The sequence below is a fragment of the Aedes aegypti genome, chromosome 2 (assembly GCF_002204515.2).
Source record: "Aedes aegypti strain LVP_AGWG chromosome 2, AaegL5.0 Primary Assembly, whole genome shotgun sequence".
Lineage (NCBI taxonomy): Eukaryota > Metazoa > Arthropoda > Insecta > Diptera > Culicidae > Aedes > Aedes aegypti.
The window spans coordinates 191,915,597-191,934,826 of record NC_035108.1 but is presented as its reverse complement, the minus strand read 5'-3'; the positions used below and the strand labels follow the sequence as shown (position 1 = coordinate 191,934,826).

General features: G+C 38.6%; 1 protein-coding gene across 6 annotated transcripts in view; it reads left to right on the top strand.

Annotated features, from left to right (window-relative positions):
* The window catches only part of LOC5566151 (PDZ and LIM domain protein 7), a 123,547-nt gene that overhangs the window by 97,339 nt on the left and 6,978 nt on the right, over nt 1-19,230 (top strand). For 4 of the 6 annotated variants that reach the window (XM_021843523.1, XM_021843525.1, XM_021843524.1 and 1 more), the window contains 4 exons: nt 9,975-10,124; nt 10,265-10,321; nt 10,870-10,967; nt 15,650-15,694. In XM_021843523.1, coding sequence (XP_021699215.1) covers nt 9,975-10,124; nt 10,265-10,321; nt 10,870-10,967; nt 15,650-15,694 — 350 coding nt within the window. Of the gene's footprint in view, nt 1-9,974; nt 10,125-10,264; nt 10,322-10,869; nt 10,968-15,649; nt 15,695-18,001; nt 18,339-19,230 lie in introns of those variants that run through there. The other 2 variants (XM_021843526.1, XM_021843527.1) reach the window with 2 other exon arrangements.

Sequence of the window (19,230 nt, the reverse complement as noted above, 5' to 3'; positions counted from 1 at the left end):
GCGAAGGTGAATACTTAGGCCGTAAACAAAGTTTACTAATATGTTTAAACTTGATTTATGAAGGCCTAAACGGTGTTGAAGAAACCGTATTTAAGAGAATATTTTCTAAAGCTGCTAAGCGTTAAACGAATGACCTAGTGCTAACACAAAACCTAATGACTAAATTCACTACAACTCGCGTGCCTAATTGAAAGCAGAACTGTTGAGTGATGATCAATTGAGTTTTCTCCAACAAGCGCGCAAAAATCTCGACCTCCAATTAAAAATTGTTCTTCTACGTCAATCGCGGGGACGCGGAGACCAAACCGAACGACAGCCAACGCGTCCGGTTCATAAATCATCATTTTCTTTTAGAAAAACCTGACCACCATGGAGCAAGTATCAACCGCCATCAGTGGGAGTTATCTTTTGCTTTCGACGAATTATCTGGTGAGAATGGAAAAGCCTTGTCAGAGATCGTCTGTAAACAACGCATGAAAAACATAGAACGGACAGGACAAGCAAATGATCCGCCAAACACCGAGATAGATCCAAACCTACCACATAACCAGCAAATAGCGATCAACGAAGATTATTTGCTGGCTATAGACCGTAGACAGTGCGATAAAAATAACCGAATGGGAATTTTCAACAAACACAGCTGGCTCAGTAGCGGGGGTGGAAAAGCAGACTGCCGCCACTCGAAGGAAAATTCGAGATGCAGCTGATGGGACGTTCATTTTGGCAAACATGAACTTATTATCTCATACAATTCGATTCAGCAGCAAAATTAAATCCGCTAAAACTTACAGGGCTTCATACAATCGCTGTTTGCCCAACTATTAAAGGAATTTGGCGTGATTCGGCAAATATTAGACTACGTCAACAGCAAAACCATTCTTGGCGAGCTCTACATAACTCATAGATTACGAATCAATTTGTATACTGAGGCTTGTTGCTGGAAAATCTGGCGAAACAGCACGCATAACAGATTCTTACTCACCTCTGCACAGTGGTTCGATCTAGAACAAATGTCGGACAAAACCTAAAACTTTCTTTAAAATAGCTGAAATCATATATTTGACATATTTTATGCCATATTGAACTATTATGGACTTTTGTTTTCGATTTTTTCTTGTTTTGGACTGATAATTAGAATATTCAGGTTTGGACGATATTGTGCTTTGCTTTGATAAATGGATTATTGGGAAAGTTGTGTATCGCACTTCGAAGGTCACCAAGCAGTGGTTCCAATATGTTTCTAAGCAAATGGAAAGTTCTTCAAATGTACATTTACGCGACAAATTACACTGGTTTTTCTATCCAAATGCAGATTTGCACTTGACTGCATCATTGTCACAATTAATTATAATCGAACAAGCCTATTTCAAATGGCTGACATACTTTTACAAATGTTTTACAAGCAAGTTTTCGTGAAACAAATGAAACAAACAAACTAGCAACCCTGCTGAGAGCACATGTTTTTGATAAAACGTAAACAATTTTCGTTGGCGCGAAACCGCTTCACTGCCTTTTCTTGACGTCCAACGGCGAAAACAAAGGGTTTGACGTTTCCGCACTTATGACCCCGCCCGCACTTCTGAAGTGCGGGGTCCAATAAGGTGGGAACTGCGCAATACATTTTCAACTTTTCCAATCTTCCATACAAAATGGTCAACTTTGGCAGGCTGGTTCGAAGTTATTTATTGACGAATTGAAATGAAATTTTCACAACATGCCAGGCATTACTTGAATTTCAAAATATATTTTTGAGTAATTTTTCTATGCATAACTCCAATAGTAAAAACAACTAAACTAAAGCGCATTTTTTGACAAAAATATTGATTATTCATCCAAAAATATGGAAGCTCTACACCACAAAAACCATCATAAGTAAATATGTTCATCTAGTCTTAATGATCACCTTATTTATTAAATGCGCCAATTTTTCAAATTTGTAAAAAAAACTACGATGAACTCGTGATAGGAAAAACCACTCAAAAATATGTGTTGAAATTCATGTGACGTCTGAAATAAAAATGTGAAAACATTTGTCCATAAATATCTCAGATCTAACCCTGCCCTTATGCAAGTATCATCCATTTAATCAGTTTCAGCATGATTGTCATCTTTAGCTTCAGTCTGTTATCATTCTTGTTTTAACAGCTAAAGCAAGTTCACGTAGGGAATGATTTTTCCAATTTGCTTCATTTTATCTGGAGGCTGCATGTCGAAGGAAATAGTTTCGTTCAACCATCTTAATAAGCCGAGATAATTTGTGTTATTTTATTTAGTGACAGCTCAAATTTAAATTCAAGGTAGTTCAATATCCTAATATTATCAAATAAAGGTATAGACAATCTTTAATTAAGGTATACCGTAATCCGGGGTATCATTGATCAGCGGGGTAACATTGATCGGAATGACTTATCTCGTAAAAAGTTCGTATTATCATTTATTGATGGAACATTTCCAAATCATGAATGGTGCTTCCCTTTCTTATATTCATGAGCTAATGAAAGTGAAGATTTTTGCGAAAATTGCGTTTACCTTATGCGTAAATTTGTCAACTTTTCGAAACAATTATTTCAATGGGTAAGAATGACACTACCGAAGATTCATGTCTTACATAAGTTCTGCAAACGATATAAGCGAGAAAAATGCAGTTCTTACTAAAAAAGGCATCGTCAGAAACGATTCCGCTACCAAAACTTTCATATGTATGCTCATTTAGGCAACAATAACGAATTACTGTTATGAATATAGAATTCCCTTAGGAAATTGCCTACCTTCAGGCGTATTCCGTGGTTCGAGGTGATTTTAATTTTCGAATAACTCAAAAAGTAAATTACTTGGAAGCGTTTGGCCTTCATATTCGGCTTCGGGAGCCATGACTTAAGTTAGTGACGACATTTTCAATATTACCGAACGTTGTTTACTTAGGTGATCAATGTTACCCCATATCAGCTAAATAGAAAAATCGCTTAAAACATTTTTTTAAACATGCTTAAATCTTTCCAAAAACAAAATACAGTATATAGTCACGAGCTATGGGTGGCAGTACTTATTTTAAAAATATAAAATTTGCAACATTTGCATTTTTAAACGAAATATTTAAAAAATAATCAAAAAAATTATCAATGTTAAAATCGTGGATTCGAATCCCACCAGTCGAGAGTCTTTTGGTAAAGTAAATTTTCTCGACTTGCCAGAGCATAAAGTATCATCGCAAAAATGGTCAATCGGCAAAGAAAGTGCTTAGTTAATAAGTGCGGAAGTTGTCATAAGAACACCTGCCTGCTTAAAAGCAGGCTTTGTCTCAGTTGGGACGTAACGCCAGAAATAAAAAAAAGATTGGAGCGAGTTTTTTGTTTCTTCTCGGGACGGGATGCATGCTATTCATGGCTACTGCGATTGCAATGCACGTACTAGCGTATTACAGGATTATTATTATTTAATTAGAATTGCACTCCGTACACCTTCAAACGCGTTGAAAGTGGTCTATCGCAAGTTTTCGCAAAATAATTTGTACCCTACTTGAAAGCTCTTATTTTTAGCTTTTGAATGAACCTATTCTCATCGCGGGCATTCGTGGGCTACTAATGTCTTAGGGAACTTTTATAAAAAATAATGTTTTTTGAACAAAATTAACTGTAATTCACTTTGTATGAATATAATGAAAATTTCTCTGAATACCATTGCGGCTTGAGCTCTCTTTAAATTCATAAATAGCTTGTGAAAAATGGGCCGTAAATATTATTTTCTTGAAAAATCATGTCCACGGTACACTCATGGAGCTGTATAAAATTCAAACTCCAATGAATCTGCTTCAAACTTTGGATTTGAACAACAGAAATGTTGGTGAAGTCAGGAAAAATATTACTGTTCGGATAAAACAACTTTGATTTTTGAGGTTTCGGACCATTGTGCTCTGTGGTGGCGAAGTGCGATCAGTGGGTGTGTTGTGTAGTTACGCATTACTCCCAATAAATATCGCGAAGGAATGGTAAACAAATCCACCCATGTGTTTTTCATACATTGTATGCATTAGGTAATAAGAAATTTTACAATTTACTTCATAGCAATCTGGTTGTGCATAACGTTTCATGTTCAACAATTGTTCCTTTATGACAAACTCGGTTTTGCGCCATTATTTAACATTGACACAGATCCTGTCCAACAATCGCAAAAAAAGCAAATCAAGACTAGTATTTTGTAGACTGCATCAGTCAGCGGTTGGAAAATACAAAAATAAAAACTCGATCTCGGTGGGAATAGACATGTAAACATTTTCAGCGAAAATAAATTCAGGCGGCGAAGTCTAACAATGACGCGCATGGTTCCATTCGTTTTTTTTCACTGTTCTTTAGGGAGATTTCAAATTGGAACATTCAATGATTCGCTAAGCCTTTTCGACTGTTTTGTTTCTTATACGTGAAACATTGCACATACACTGATAGGCAAAATAAAGTGCCCACCTTACCAGTTTTCGAATTTCTCTCATTGATTTGGTTCAAATTAAAGTTAACACACTTAAATCTTTATCGATATTTTATTTTTGATGTTCTTTTAAAATTGCACTTACGAAATTTTGATAAAAAAAAGAATTTTACTCAAAGAAAAAGAAAATCAATTTGTATTGAAAAAAAAGTAGTGACAAAAAAAAGTGCCCACTTCTTTCTTGGCCCCAGAAAAGATGATTTAAGAAAAATATAAAGCTATTTAATAGTTAATGTGTCCTCCTTTGGCCTTAAGGACTTGCTGGAGGCGCTTCGGCATGCTTTTCACCAGGTTTTGTAGGTGTTGTGGATCTAGTTCTTCCCAGGCGCGCTCCAAGGCTTCAAAATAATTATTTTTGTTGGTAACACCAGTTTTTTCAACTCTGGCATCGAGAATCGCCCACAAATTCTCGATGGGGTTCAGGTCTGGGCTTTGTGGAGGCCATTCCAGCGGTTTAATCTGACAAGAGCGGAAGAAAGACTTGGTCTTCTTGGCAGTATGCTTCGGGTCGTTGTTCTAGAGTAATATGAATTTCTCTTCAAGGTCCGCCTAGATCAGCGAAACCTCCAGATTTTCCCGCAAGATGTTAATGTAGGAATCTGCCGTCATTATTCCGTCGATTTTCACGAGGCTTCCTACTGCACTCCATGAAAAACATCCCCAGACCATCACATTTCCTCCTCCATGCTTCACCGTTTCTTGGATGTGGCGCTCTGCACCACACACGAGCCCGCCGCTTTTGGTTAGACAGCTCGAGCTTCAAGAGCGCCACATCCAAGGAACGGTGACGCATGGAGGTGTGATGTGATGAAATGTGATGGTCTGGGGATGTTTTTCATGGAGTGGAGTAGGAAGCCTCGTGAAAATCGACGGAATAATGACGGCAGATTCCTACATTAACATCTTGCGGGAAAATCTGGAGGTTTCGCTGATCTAGGCGGGCCTTGAAGAGAAATTCATATTACTCTAGAACAACGATCCGAAGCATACTGCCAAGAAGACCAAGTCTTTCTTCCGGTCTTGTCAGATTAAACCGCTGGAATGGCCTCCACAAAGCCCAGACCTGAACCCCATCGAGAATTTGTGGGCGATTCTCGATGCCAGAGTTGAAAAAACTGGTGTTACCAACAAAAATAATTATTTTGAAGCCTTGGAGCGCGCCTGGGAAGAACTAGATCCACAACACCTACAAAACCTGGTGAAAAGCATGCCGAAGCGCCTCCAGCAAGTCCTTAAGGCCAAAGGAGGACACATTAACTATTAAATAGCTTTATATTTTTCTTAAATCATCTTTTCTGGGGCCAAGAAAGAAGTGGGCACTTTTTTTTGTCACTACTTTTTTTTCAATACAAATTGATTTTCTAATTTTTTTGAGTAAAATTCTTTTTTAATCAAAATTTCGTATGTGCAACTTTAAAAGAACATCAAAAATAAAATATCACAAAAGATTTAGGTGTGTAAACTTTAATTTGAACCAAATCAATGAGAGAAATTCGAAAACTGGTAAGGTGGGCACTTTATTTTGCCTATCAGTGTATAAGCATCGCATAACGCAAAAGATGATTTCTTTATACGTGCATTCTGGTTGTCTGGGTGGGCATAGAGAGTATTATTGTAACTGGCATATGATATACGAATGTGAAAATGGCAACTAAGGCAAAGAAAGCTCTCAGTTTTTAACTGTGGAAGTGCTCATTCAACACTAGGCTGAGAAGCAGGCTCTGTCCCAATGAAGACGTAATGCCAATAAAAATAAGAAGAAGAAAAAGAAGTAGAAGAAGAATAATAATAGGGACCTGGTCTTTTCAGCATTTTTGGAGGATTGTTAGACAAAATAGGGTATTTACTTTGGCATGGGAAGTTTTTCTCAGCCGACCTTTCCGAAACTTTACAGTAATAAGCGTTTCAGTACGACGCATATTGTGACCAAGTAGGATCTCTGAAGGTTTCAAAAAATCCCAAAGCCGAAGTGAATCAAAAGTGCTAAAACATTTCGGCTCGCGGCACAAAGGGAGGGCTTTGTTGAAGCCCAAGCAAATGAGTTCGGTTTTGCACGGCTTCGAAGAGTTCGAACAAACGGCTTCGGTTTCGCACGGATCTAAAGGATAGTTTTTCCATCAGTTTGCTTGTGATTTGCTGAACGATTGCTCATGCATTCAAGTCCATTTTCGCACATTGCCAGAGTGACTTCATATCTTAACGCGAAAGTGGTCTGCTCAGGATGAATTTTTAACTGGTGAGCTCGTTTCACGATTTTATTTTAAATGAGTCATCTATGAAACACACTTTTTATGATGACAACGGTACTTTAAAATATTTTTCTACAAAATATGGATGACTCAGAATTATCTAAGAGTCTAAGAGTCGGCATATTTTACATGTTATCAAACTACACATAGGGTAATTTACGACTTCGATACCATTCGACTATTTTCGGCAACTAAGTTTTTCAAACGCCAAATTAACAGTGTTTCTATCACGAGAAACCAATGAAAACTTTCAGATGATTCTTTGTTCTGTCAACACAATTGGGGCACGCTGGAGATTCTGAGTGCTCTAACCTATGAAGGTAGTGCATATAGTAACCATTTCCTGACAGAAACTGCGTCAGGTGAAAGTTCACTTAATTTAAAACAATTGGTATCAGCCGATGTGTCCATCTACCTTTATTGAAATTATTCCATTCCTGCTGCCAATATCTAAGCTTTATCTCTTATCACGCGTTGTTTCTTTACACTCCTCTGGAACCTTTTTGGCTAAAGCATTGAACATCTTCCTTGATGATGAGCCCGATGGGCTGATATACTATGTTGCACACGACCTCTTTACCGTTCGGTATGCGCTTGCTACTCTTAAGCACATAGCTGGCGAAGCAATCACCTACTGAGAGAAGCGCCAGCTGCTCGGACTTGCGATTATTGACCACCATCTCAATCTTGTTATGGGCCAATCCATTCCTCAACTATGGAGATAGAGTGCGTGGGGTGACCCATTTCGCATAAAGACGTTTCGCATAAGGACGTTTCGCATACGGACGTTTGGCATAATGGACGTTTCGCATAAATCAGTTTCATACAAGATTATGTCAAACGTCCGTATGTGAAACGTCCGTATGCGAAATGTCCTTATGCGAAAGGTCTATATGTGAAATGTTCCACCCCCAGAGTGCGCTGCTGTCAACTCTACTTCCTCCATCGATTCGCCATAGACCACTAGGGTGATGTCATCGACGAAGCCAACAATCTCAACACCCGTCGGAAAGCACAGCCTCAGTACGTCATTGTACATTGCATTCCATAATATCGAGCCCAGGATTGAACCTTGAGGTACTCCCGCGGTAATTCTATCGCTTTTCTGATCCTCCTCTGTGTCATACAGTAGAATCATTCCTTCAAAATAGCTTTCTAGAAGCTTACAACACTGCACAAGTACCTTGAGGCGGTGGAGTGGACTATCGCTTCCCAGTTTGCGCTGTTAAACGCATTCTTCACATCCAGAGTGACAACCGTGCAGTAACGGATGCCACTCCTTTCATGCTCGAATACCACCTCAACTGTCTGAACGAATGACTGGATAGCGTCCAGAGTAGATTAACCTTTTCTGCATCCCAACTGGTTGTTGGATGGCCCGTGCACCTATACGCCGACGTGTCACCTGGTAGTTTTCCCGCCTTTTTTACTATTTTCTGTTGCTTCCATACATCCGGAAAGATTTCTTCATCTATGCAGCGCTGCATCGTGGTTCTGAACATGTAAGTATCCACAATTCGGGATACCATCAGATCCCGGTGCCTTATTGGACGTGAATGGTTTCACAACTTCTGTTAACTCTTCGTTCGTCACCCTCGCCACGTAATCTCCTTCATCTGCGGCATACGACGCCCGGGGTTATAGGCTTGTGGAATGCTGCGGGAAGAGAACATCGATTATAAATCACAGCCCGGGCAACTTCTCTTGGGGCGCCATGGCACCTCTGGTTTTAGCCACTTTGTAGGCGTCACACCACATATTCGAGTTGGCACTCTGCCATAGACTATTGTTTTCAACTCTTGATTTTCTTTTCAAGAGCCAACTTTGCCTATCTGAATGCTGCACCGCGTTCTTTTCTTTGTGCTTCTGTGTGTTTGTCTTCGTCTAGTCCGAAGATTTGAAATTGAGTCGCACAACCAGCACACCAGCGGCTTGATAGCATCACACGTTCGTGAAAGCAACTAACAACTAGCTCTTCAACGTTTAGATCCCGAGTGTTCCATTTGCGCCTCACTGAAGTGAATACTTCGCCGTCGAAGCGCGTTGTTTTTCATCCTCGGACTTGAGCCGATTTACTACGAACTGCCCTGCATCCGTTAATCATTATACTATAGCGAATCGCTTGATAATCGCTATGAGTATAACCGTCATCAACGCGCCAGTTCATGATTCCTATAAGGTTAGAACTACAGACCATTACGTCGATAATCGATTCCGCACAATTTCTGTAGAAGGTGCTCACTGTACCCACATTTTCCAGAACTTATTTAATGCGACTAGAGATTCCAACCATAGTAGGCTTCTTTGGTTAGTGCAGCGGCGTGGGGTCCACTACCCATGCATCAAAGTCACCAGCTATCATTACTAGCTGCCGATTAGTTAGTCCGAGATTGTTTTTTTTAACGTTGATCTCTCTCAACAAATCTTCTGAAATGCTACGTTGTCGAATTTGCAGTCAATTATGACATCAACACTAAATTGCAATTAACATAACTTCACGTAAATTTTGTGAGATATTTAAACAACAACCCAAAATGAAATTTAAATTCCGATATACAAGTCTGTTAGGAATTGAAAATAAAACGGTATTCTAACATTCTATTTGGATAGTTTGCTGGCTAGGAGAAGTGTATGAACTTGTCATTCAAATACTTGTCAAATTTCTTACAAAATCTACTTTTTCTCTGCAATAAATTCATTCTAGGTGAACCCTGGCTTAAAGCTCGTCGATATATGTTAAATGTTTTCCAACACTTGTTAAAAAATTAAATAAAAAATCCAACGATGATAAAACATTAATCATAACTCAAACGTTTTTCAACTTTTTTCGAATACCGAGTATTTTACTATAAATATAGACGTTGAACCAAAGTGGAGAGTAGGTCACAACCCATCACATCAAAAACACGTATTTTATTGTTATAGATCCAGTACTCCGTCACTGCTTTTCACCAGTTGAAAATATATAAATTCTCGAGATGATTTTCGAGTGGGTCGATGATTCATTGAATCAAGTGAATGTTCCTGTCAGAACAGAAACTGCTCTACTTTGATGCTTGGCTGATGTTGTTCGCAAAATTTGTAGTACCTACGTAATCATCACACCATTTCAGCATGAAATTCGTGACCAACGCCACCTCAGCAGCTGTCGAGTTTCATGAAGAATGAAATATCAAACATGTGTGATTAAAATTTTTTTGTGTTCTTTTTGTGTTTTTCTCTTTTTCTTACTCAATCCCATTCCAGCCATATCGTACTACTCCACTAGTCCTTCCCGGTGCCAAAGTACCGAAAAAGGATGTTCTACCAACAGAATCCTACCTCAGACACCACCCCAACCCAGCAATGCGCGCACCACCGGTACATGACTTCACAGATTCACTGATGAGACAGAAGGTAATCCAACAGAAAAAAAAACACGAAATATTTCCTCTACAGAAACACGTCGTAATCAAAGATAGTCATACCTCTACAATGCATTTCAATTTATTCTTTTTCCAAATACACGCTTCAAATCGTCGATTACTCGAGTCTAGGCCGCCGAGACCATAATCCATCGTGTCGTAGGAGAAGAACCACCGAGTGGTCCAAAGGTTGTTTTGTACTCGTACCGCAATGGCGGTTGCGGGCTCAGTTTTTGAATTTTGTTTACTTTTTTGCACAACTGCTTCCTTCCAACTATGTACCATACTCAAAGCAACTGTTCAAAATATGCGCTTTTCCACGTGTTACAAACCAAAACATATTAGAAACGGAAAACCAATCCACGACACTCTACCGACGAGTGCGTGGAAACATTTATACTGCATTCTTTCTACATACACTATACCGCTGCAACCGGTGTACTCTTTTATGCTGTGTTTTCATCGCTTTCAGTTTTCACAAATTTCGTACAGTTTGGTTCATGATTGTTTCTAATGTTTTTCGAAAAAATAGCCATGTTTATTTACTGTGTGTTTGGAACTTTATCTTTTGCTTTTTCGTTATATTCACGGTAACTTGTAGTCGTACTCTCGGACTTAGTACGCCACTACAGTTAGCTACAGAAAAAGTATCGAACGATTCCACATTTCAGCTGACCTAATTGTCATTTTTGTTTCATCTTTTGCTTTACGACTTCGAATCCGAACAAACGATACAGCTAGTGCACAAGCAGTTCAACTCGCCGATTGGATTGTACTCGGACAGCAACATTGAAACCACCGTCAGAGCAGCCGCGCCACAGCCACAAGCCGTGCCGTAAGTATTCGTTTTATAAAGATTTACATTGAAACGCCCAAAACACATAATCACTTCAAATCTGAAAAAAAGTTGACCAAATACTAGTTTGACTATGAAACTTTATTTCACAATTTAAATTGATGACGAAATTGAACGACCTCTACGTGGAATGTTTCGAAAATAAAAGCCATTTCTCATGCAGGTTTCAATTTCAATGGTAAAACGTTGAAAAATCAAATTAAATTTTTAACTATCAATCAAGTTATCAATTGTGAATGTGATGTGATGCGAATAATAAATTGCTATTGTTACGTAATTAGCTACTACCTTGAGTTGGAAAAGACTTTTTTACTTTGCTCTATACTCCAGTTCCTTCGACCCAATTACTCCTAAAAGAGTTGAAAATGGGCCAATTTTCACACACTCATACTGCCGTGAATCGCAAGTCAGTCCCATCTGCATTTTCGTCAAAATTGAGTTCAAGTCAAGTTTTCAACATATCTTCCAATGCTCTTTCAGCTCCTTTAATGAAATAATATGATTTGTTCGGAAAAATTAGGAAAAAAACAGCAAGTCAAACTGTCCCATAATAAAAAGTAACCGCATATCAGTCCCATTACAGACTTTCGCACCGTGGAACAAAAAAATTAACCTTGTTTTGATCATCTTTATATTTTTCTCGGAAATATACCGTAGTGAAAAGCAAGTTGTGAAAGTGTCATTAAGATTGAAGCATGTTCTAATCCTTTGGAAATTTATGAATATTCGTATAAAAAACGAATTTGAAAACTTAACAGTCCATTTTTTTCAATGCCTACTTTTTACAGATGACTGATACATAAAACTTCAGGATTTTCAATACAGTGCATATTTAGTAATTGTATGCAGCATAGAGCCATCTACAAGAACTACCGGGGTATCCTAGAGCCGATCCCGGGACCCAAACGGGTGTTCAGTAAAAAAATGAGAATGATTTCAATACATTTCTGTAATTAAAATAAAAAAGCGTAAATTTTGTTGCTATCCAAAAGAATCACTCTCTGGACTCCTTCAAAATGGGTGACATGTTTTGTTTTGCTCGGGTGCTGACAGTTCGATAGCCAATCGAGGATGGCGTCGAAACAGCAAGCAGTCCGCGAGCGTGTTGTACGGTTTTACGAAACGCCGTACATGCCGAAAGAAAGGAACCCACCCAACTTGCCCCAGTGCCGTCCCATTGAGGATTTTTTTCGACTCCCTCACTGCCTTAGTGTACAAAAATAATTGACGGGCCAAGGATATGAATCAGTTGACCACGAGGATCCGGAATTGTATGTAGATGGACGACGGCACAACGCAACGCTCTTGTGAGAGCATTGCGACTAAGTTGCGTCGTATGTCAGGGCCTCTGCACCAATATTCATTGATATTTTTTTAATAAAAAAAATCAATTCGTTGAAACATTTTTTTTTTTTTTTCATTTTATACTCATTTTTTATTAAAGACTCATCATATTAAAATCCCGGCAAGAATCTTTGAAGATTGATGTGTTGCATGAAATGGATTGCAAGCATATGATGGATGTCCATCTCCAGGGTCCCGGAATCGGTTCCAAAACATCCCACAAGTACTTGTAGATAACTATATATTGCAAGGAATTACTCAATATGTATCATAGGGCGCAGAGCTACTTATGCACTTCCTGGGAGGGAGAAACCAATACAAAATTTCTGTACGTCATAGTGAGCCGGGATTCCGCTGTCACGAACTGTCACTGTGAGCCCAGATCTCAAACATTGGACTAACATGGAAAAAGCGCGTAACTGATTGAAACACAATTTCGCATTTCATCAAAAGTGACAAAAATTGAATGAAAATCAATTCATGCACATAATGCAAGTAATGTCACGTAAGCACCTTTCAACTGATTGAATATGAAGCATTGAAAAACACATCGTTTTACTTTTTCCAGTGAAAATTAATATTTAGTGCATAGAAAACTGTGGCCCTGTTTTCCATGTTTGTCAGGAAAGATCGAAAGTACACAACAAAAGAAAACTAGCGGTTTTCTCCAAGCCTGCCTTGATTGTTGTTGGCAAGCTGGAGTTATCTTGCAGTTCAAACAAAAGTTGTTCTATATTTCGTGTGTAGTATCGGTGACTTCCTCCCAGGGCACTTCCATGATTCACTTTGTTATGGGAAGTTTTCTCGGCCAAGTTGTCTGAATCTTTGCAATAAGAAGCGTTTTAGTACGACGCATATTCTGGCCAAATATGAGCTCTGTAGCTATTAAAAACCCCCACTGTACAAATGAATCAATAGAGCCAAGAATAGGATACGGCTCTTATAATACTCCCAGCAAAAAAAAACTTGAAGAGTGATGTATTGCATGATAGGAAACTGGGTCCTTTTCTTGGCCCTTTTGATTCACTTCGGCAGTGGCCTTTTTTTGAATGTTACAATATGCATCGTATTGAAGCCGAGAAAAACCCTCCATGCCAAAGTGAATTAACCTTGTAACACTGCTCATGAGATCTTGGGTGAAGCTTTGCCCATCTTCCTTAACAATCCCAGTTTTTCTTCAAAGCTTTATCGGGTTCTTTATTTCTTCTTCTTCATTATCGCCGAAAACTTTTTGACCGGACGAAGTTATGGTGTGTTTGGTGGGTTCGCCTCCTTCGAGACCACATTAACACCCTTCGTGTCGTACGAATCCATTACAGGCTTGGTGTAATGGCACAAAAAGAGATCCAGTCAGAATAGCGTGAGACCACGGTGAGAGTGGAGGAAGGGCAGCAAACGCTTCAGCAAGCATTCCTCTCGAGAAATCTGCCCGTTTATGGTGCCGGTTGTAACGAACGACTTACTGTACCGTCCGCACTTGCAGATCGCCTGCCACTACCGGTATTTCTTCGCGAATTTGTCCATCTTTCTCTTCCGGAACCTCCATGTGGGACGTACCGACAAAAAACTCGAGGCCGGGGATTTGTTTGGTGTCCGCCTTGATGTATGCCTCGTCGTCCATGACGAGACAACCTGGCTTGTTCAGCCATTCACGGTACTGTTTCCGCGCACGCAATTTGGCCACCGTGTTTTGCTTGTCAGTCCGGTTTGGCGCCTTCCTGACCTTAAAAACACGTAGCCCAGCCTGCTTCATTATCTGCTGGACGAACCACTTCGACAAATTGACTTTTTGGCCACGTCTCGGATGGAAAAGTTCCGGTTATTGTTAAAGTACTGCCTTATCTTCCACGCCTTCTCTGGGTATCCTGTTTTCGGTTTTCGGCCGCTTCCAGCGCGCCGCTCGATGGTCTTCGTCACCTGGAACATCTTCACAACGCGGGACATGGTGGAATGGTGGATTCCAAGCCTTGTGCCGATCCATCTGTGCGACTGACCAGGAATATCGATCACCGCCCCCAAGATTTGCTGGCGTAGTTCTTCTTGTTTGGAATGCATCTTGAAAACTACTTGACAGATCGCGATAAAATTTCGCCCACATAAACATAACACTCTAAGCTAGTATTACCCAAAGTTTCAATATGTTTTACCTACGCGATAAAAAGTTACACCCAAACAAAGTATCGCATTTTTTCCGAATCTAATCTTTAATAGGGATTGCAATCATCGGATTGATGTCCTTTCCCAAAATTCCGGAATCGGCTCCAGAACATCCCGGAAGTACTTGTAGTTAACTCTACATTGCAAGGTATTACTTAATATGCATCATAAGGTGAAGAGCTACTTAGGCACTTCCATGATTCACTTTGTCATGGGGAGGAGGTATTGTATCAAAATTTCATTGAAATTGCCTGAAAGTTGGGAACATTAGAGCCGAAAGATCACGAAAATTTGGTTATGAAAAATAGGTCACAGACGCACAGGTTAACGATAAAACAGTGAGGTATCAGTTTTCGATATTTAATTTGTGATTAATAATGTCAAGAAAATAAGAAGTTGAAGTTGGTCTTCCTTAGCCGAATGGTTAGAGTCCGCGGCTACAAAGAAAAGCCATGCTGAAGGTGTATGTGTTCGATTCTCGGTTGGTTCAGGATCTTTTTGCAATGGAAACTTCTTGACTTCCCTGGGCATAGAGAGTATCATCGTACTTGCAAAACGATATACGGTTGCGAAAATGGCAACTTTGGCAAGAACACTAAGCTGAGAAGCAGGCTCTGTCCCAGTGAGGACGTAATTATAAAAAGAAGAAGAAGTCAAAGTTGTCGCATTAAGAATAGCAATGTATTGCTAATTGTATATTCCTATACCTACTCTATTCCAATCCACAGTGAGTTTCGTCACAAAGGGTGCTCGATGTAAAATAAAACAAACCCGAAAAAAGAAAAGGCTATTTCCGAAAACGCTCAAAATTACTATCGACGTACTGCCCAGGTATGCAAAGAATGCGAAAGTTCAAGGACCTGAGTCTATTCATAGACAGTCACATTTTTGTTTGAAGGGTTGTCAACGATGTATGACTGATACCTATTACACATGAGAAACAGAATTATGTCGAATTATTTTTAGAATTTACTTTACTATTTAGTTATTAAATACATGATTTGGTCAACTTTTACAGATATTCAGAGTTTGAGAAATTATATTTGTTCGTAATCAACGAACCAATATTATTTTTCACTCATTCATCCCATCCCAATGCCTCAACCTACCCATTATACGCATAAATTAAATTTATAAATTTTTGTATACAACACAATCAGATCAAACGGATTCACAAGTCGCCATCGGCCAACAAAAATCGAAGGGTAAATCAAAGAAAGCTAGAAAATATTACGTATAGTAGAAATTAGTGCAATACGCTGTATTGTTTTAGCGCTGACGAATTACTTAACTTCTAATAAGCCATGAGTTTACTTCCTTTGAAACGCCAATTGTGGATGTTTACGTAGCTGGCATCTGTAGTGAGACAAACGCTTTCCTTGTTTACTGATTTTAAACACGACACCTAACAAAAGCAAAACGCATACTATACGGTACTTTACCGAACAGACAAACCGATATTAAAATTGACACATTTAAAAAAAATACGAAAAAACTTCTTTTCGCATACTGAAACCATTACATTCTAGAAGACACGCGTACACCTACAAACATACAATACAGAAACTGCATCCATAAACTTTTCCAAATTACAACAGGAAAAAGGCTTTCAATGTCGTAACACATCAATGTGAACTGCAACAAGCGAAACAAAAATTTATAAACTTACCGCATTTGCTAGTCAGTTGTGTCCCATTTCTCTGAATTGCTGTTCCACCCAATGCCACTCGAATTAATTACAGCAATGAAAATGTCCATTGCAAACCAAATCTGTTTAAAATTGAATATCTTGCAATTTTGAGGCATAAGAGCCTTCTATTATTTTTTTTTCGATTTTTCTAAATTATTCATTTTGATATTCTCTCGTACGGAGATGAACCAGCCATAGGGCTGAAAATCTCCTTAATAAAGATAATAATAATAATAATAATTTTGATATAGTTTCCCAATACGAAAAAAAAACAATAATGTTAGTCAGAAGTCTTAATAGTAATTCACGCAGCAAGGAGCAGAATGATGATTCTTACAACACGGGTTGTAAATTTAACTAGTTATGTCGAGACAATACTGCCCATAACAGCATAACAGTCACATTCGACATTTTTGACAATTTCGAGTTAATACCGGGGAAAGTCATCAAATGACAAATACTTTCGATCCACTTACTAAAATCTGTGAGATTGTTCTAGAAAATTCGAAAAAAATACCAAGTTGTTTTGTCACATTGGCAATTGTAACCGCATAACAGTCACATTGAGATTATACATGAGCCTCATAATGCAGTGGCAACGAAATTTCTATCAGAATTTTTTTCTGACTGTTCACCCAATAAGCGATATGAGTTGTACAAAATTTCAGCCTCAAATAAGCTCTTTTGAATTCTTAGTGATTTTTTGTAATATCAGTTCCCTCCCATACTGCAATAAAATGCAAACTTGGTATCACATTTACTCAATGCCTACTTTTGTCGAATGTTACAAATATGCAGTTATGGGCAGAATAAGTGTTGTAAAAATCAATTTAATATTTTTTCAATTTCGTAAAACGTCGTTTAAGGATTTTAGAAATCATCATCATCAATAGCGTACAACGTATTTTTGAAATTTCTGAAAATCGTTGTGAAATTTTTAAGCAACTCAAATCAGTTGCCTAATAATCTAGCGTTACATAATTAATTGACTGTGTAATAAAATTTTACAATGTACATAACTTTGCGCAGCTAGGAAATCGTTTAATGATGGTTGATAATGAAAAATAGTCTATTATCATGAAAAATTTCTAATGTAGTTTTATTTGCAGTTTCTCAAAGTAATATGTTGTTTAATAATCACGGAACAACCTACTTTCACACAGAGTTGAACATTACGTACAGAGTCATTAAGGTGGAGATGCATCGAAGCTACAACTCAAATTTGGAAGAGCACAAATCTCAAGAACCAGACATCCGTTTACACTGAAAACTTGATCGATTGTTCACTTTTTTATGTTGATAAATCGATCAAATTTTCGAAGTAGAACGCTTTTTGGCTCTCTAGGATTGTGCTCATGAGATAATAACTCATTACGCAACGATTGCAACTCCTTACACAAAGCTCTTTCGAAATTGAAAAATATTACAATCGGAAATTGCAACTTGTTGTACCGAAGTTTGTGTTGAACTCGATTATAATAACACTCTTTGCTGTAAAAATCCCCATTCTGCACCTTGGTTCGTAAAGTACTAACATAGTATTTATATGTCGGAAATCTGGGGAGCTCAATGGTGCTAATAATGCCGAGATTCGGGTAAATTGTTTTTCTTTCAGTCATGAATGGCAGAGTCATGATACCATCGTCTTGAGTGTTTGAATGAATTGCATTGTTGTCACAATGGCGTCCAATATATGGTAATGCCACTTTCTTGATGTGGTGAGAGTCAAATGGATTCGGGGAGACGGTTTTCAGAGCTCTGAGGCACATCTATCAAAATCACCCCCACCGCAATGCGATCATTTCTGCACTGTTAATATTAGAATTTTCATTGATCTTTCTTTCCTGAAACAAAAACAAAAAATTCTGGAGGAACAACGGCGGCACGATCAGGAAACTCAACACCAGAACAAATATCCCTTCCAATCGTACGCGTCATCGTCATCGCTTCACTCATCTGGTCACTCATCGCCGTCACCATACGCTCATCAACAGCAGGCACAATCTCTCCAGCAACAGTCAGCGAGGCAGCCGACTATGAGTCCACCTCCAATCCCACCACTTCCTGGCGATTATTACTATCAAGCGCAGCGGGAAGATCATCGGCACTCTTCTCATTAACTTCTCTCTTTCTCTTATTTTGATCATTGTTAAGCGAGGAACTCATTCTTTCTTGCTCTCTAATCTTATGCTTGTATCTATTTCAATCCTTCCGGAACCACCACTGCAATTTAACCTATCAATCGAATAGTCGTTTTTATCCACAATAAGCTTATTCGCTGTGCGTCGTTCAACTACAGATCCCTCCAATACTTACACACTTTGAACCTGCACAAGTTCTTACAATAACCACAAGCGAAAAGAATCCTACGGAAAGAAGAGACTACCACAACAAAAACGTAAACGGAAACGCTTCTACCCTACTTACGCAAACAGAATTGCTTGCTTTTGCTGAAATATGGACCCTGCAAACCCAACCGAAGCGCCGAACGTGAAACGAAACGCTGAGACAGGAACACATACATATCGTTTTTTGTTATGATTGCTAGTTTAGTGTAATTTACTACTCACGACCACGGACTGATTTACTACGCTAAATTTACAATGTTGCCTATATAAATAAAATTGTGTGAGTTTTAAGAGCTACAGTTTTGTGTTTTATCTGTTGTTTTATTGTTTCTTGTTGAATGTTGAATGTATTTTACTGTCATAAAGGGACTAGTCTTAATTGACGATGAAAAAGGTTTTTTAGAATCTCTCTCACTTTTCCATGAATTCTATAGATAGGGATTATAAAATTAAATACCAAAGAACAGGGTAACTTTGATAATGCGTGCAACTTTGATAGTACGAGTAGCCATCCAGACTCGATTAAATTTTCAAAAATTAGTTAACCCTTAAAGCCCGAGATGAACCTTGAATGTTTAAATGAACACAATTCGGAGATTAATAGATCAAATTATTTAAAATAAATTTTGAAGTCATTAGTCATTAGCGATTAGTTGGTCTTACAATCCTTGGGTGAGACATCCCCCCCTGACCCCTTCAATCA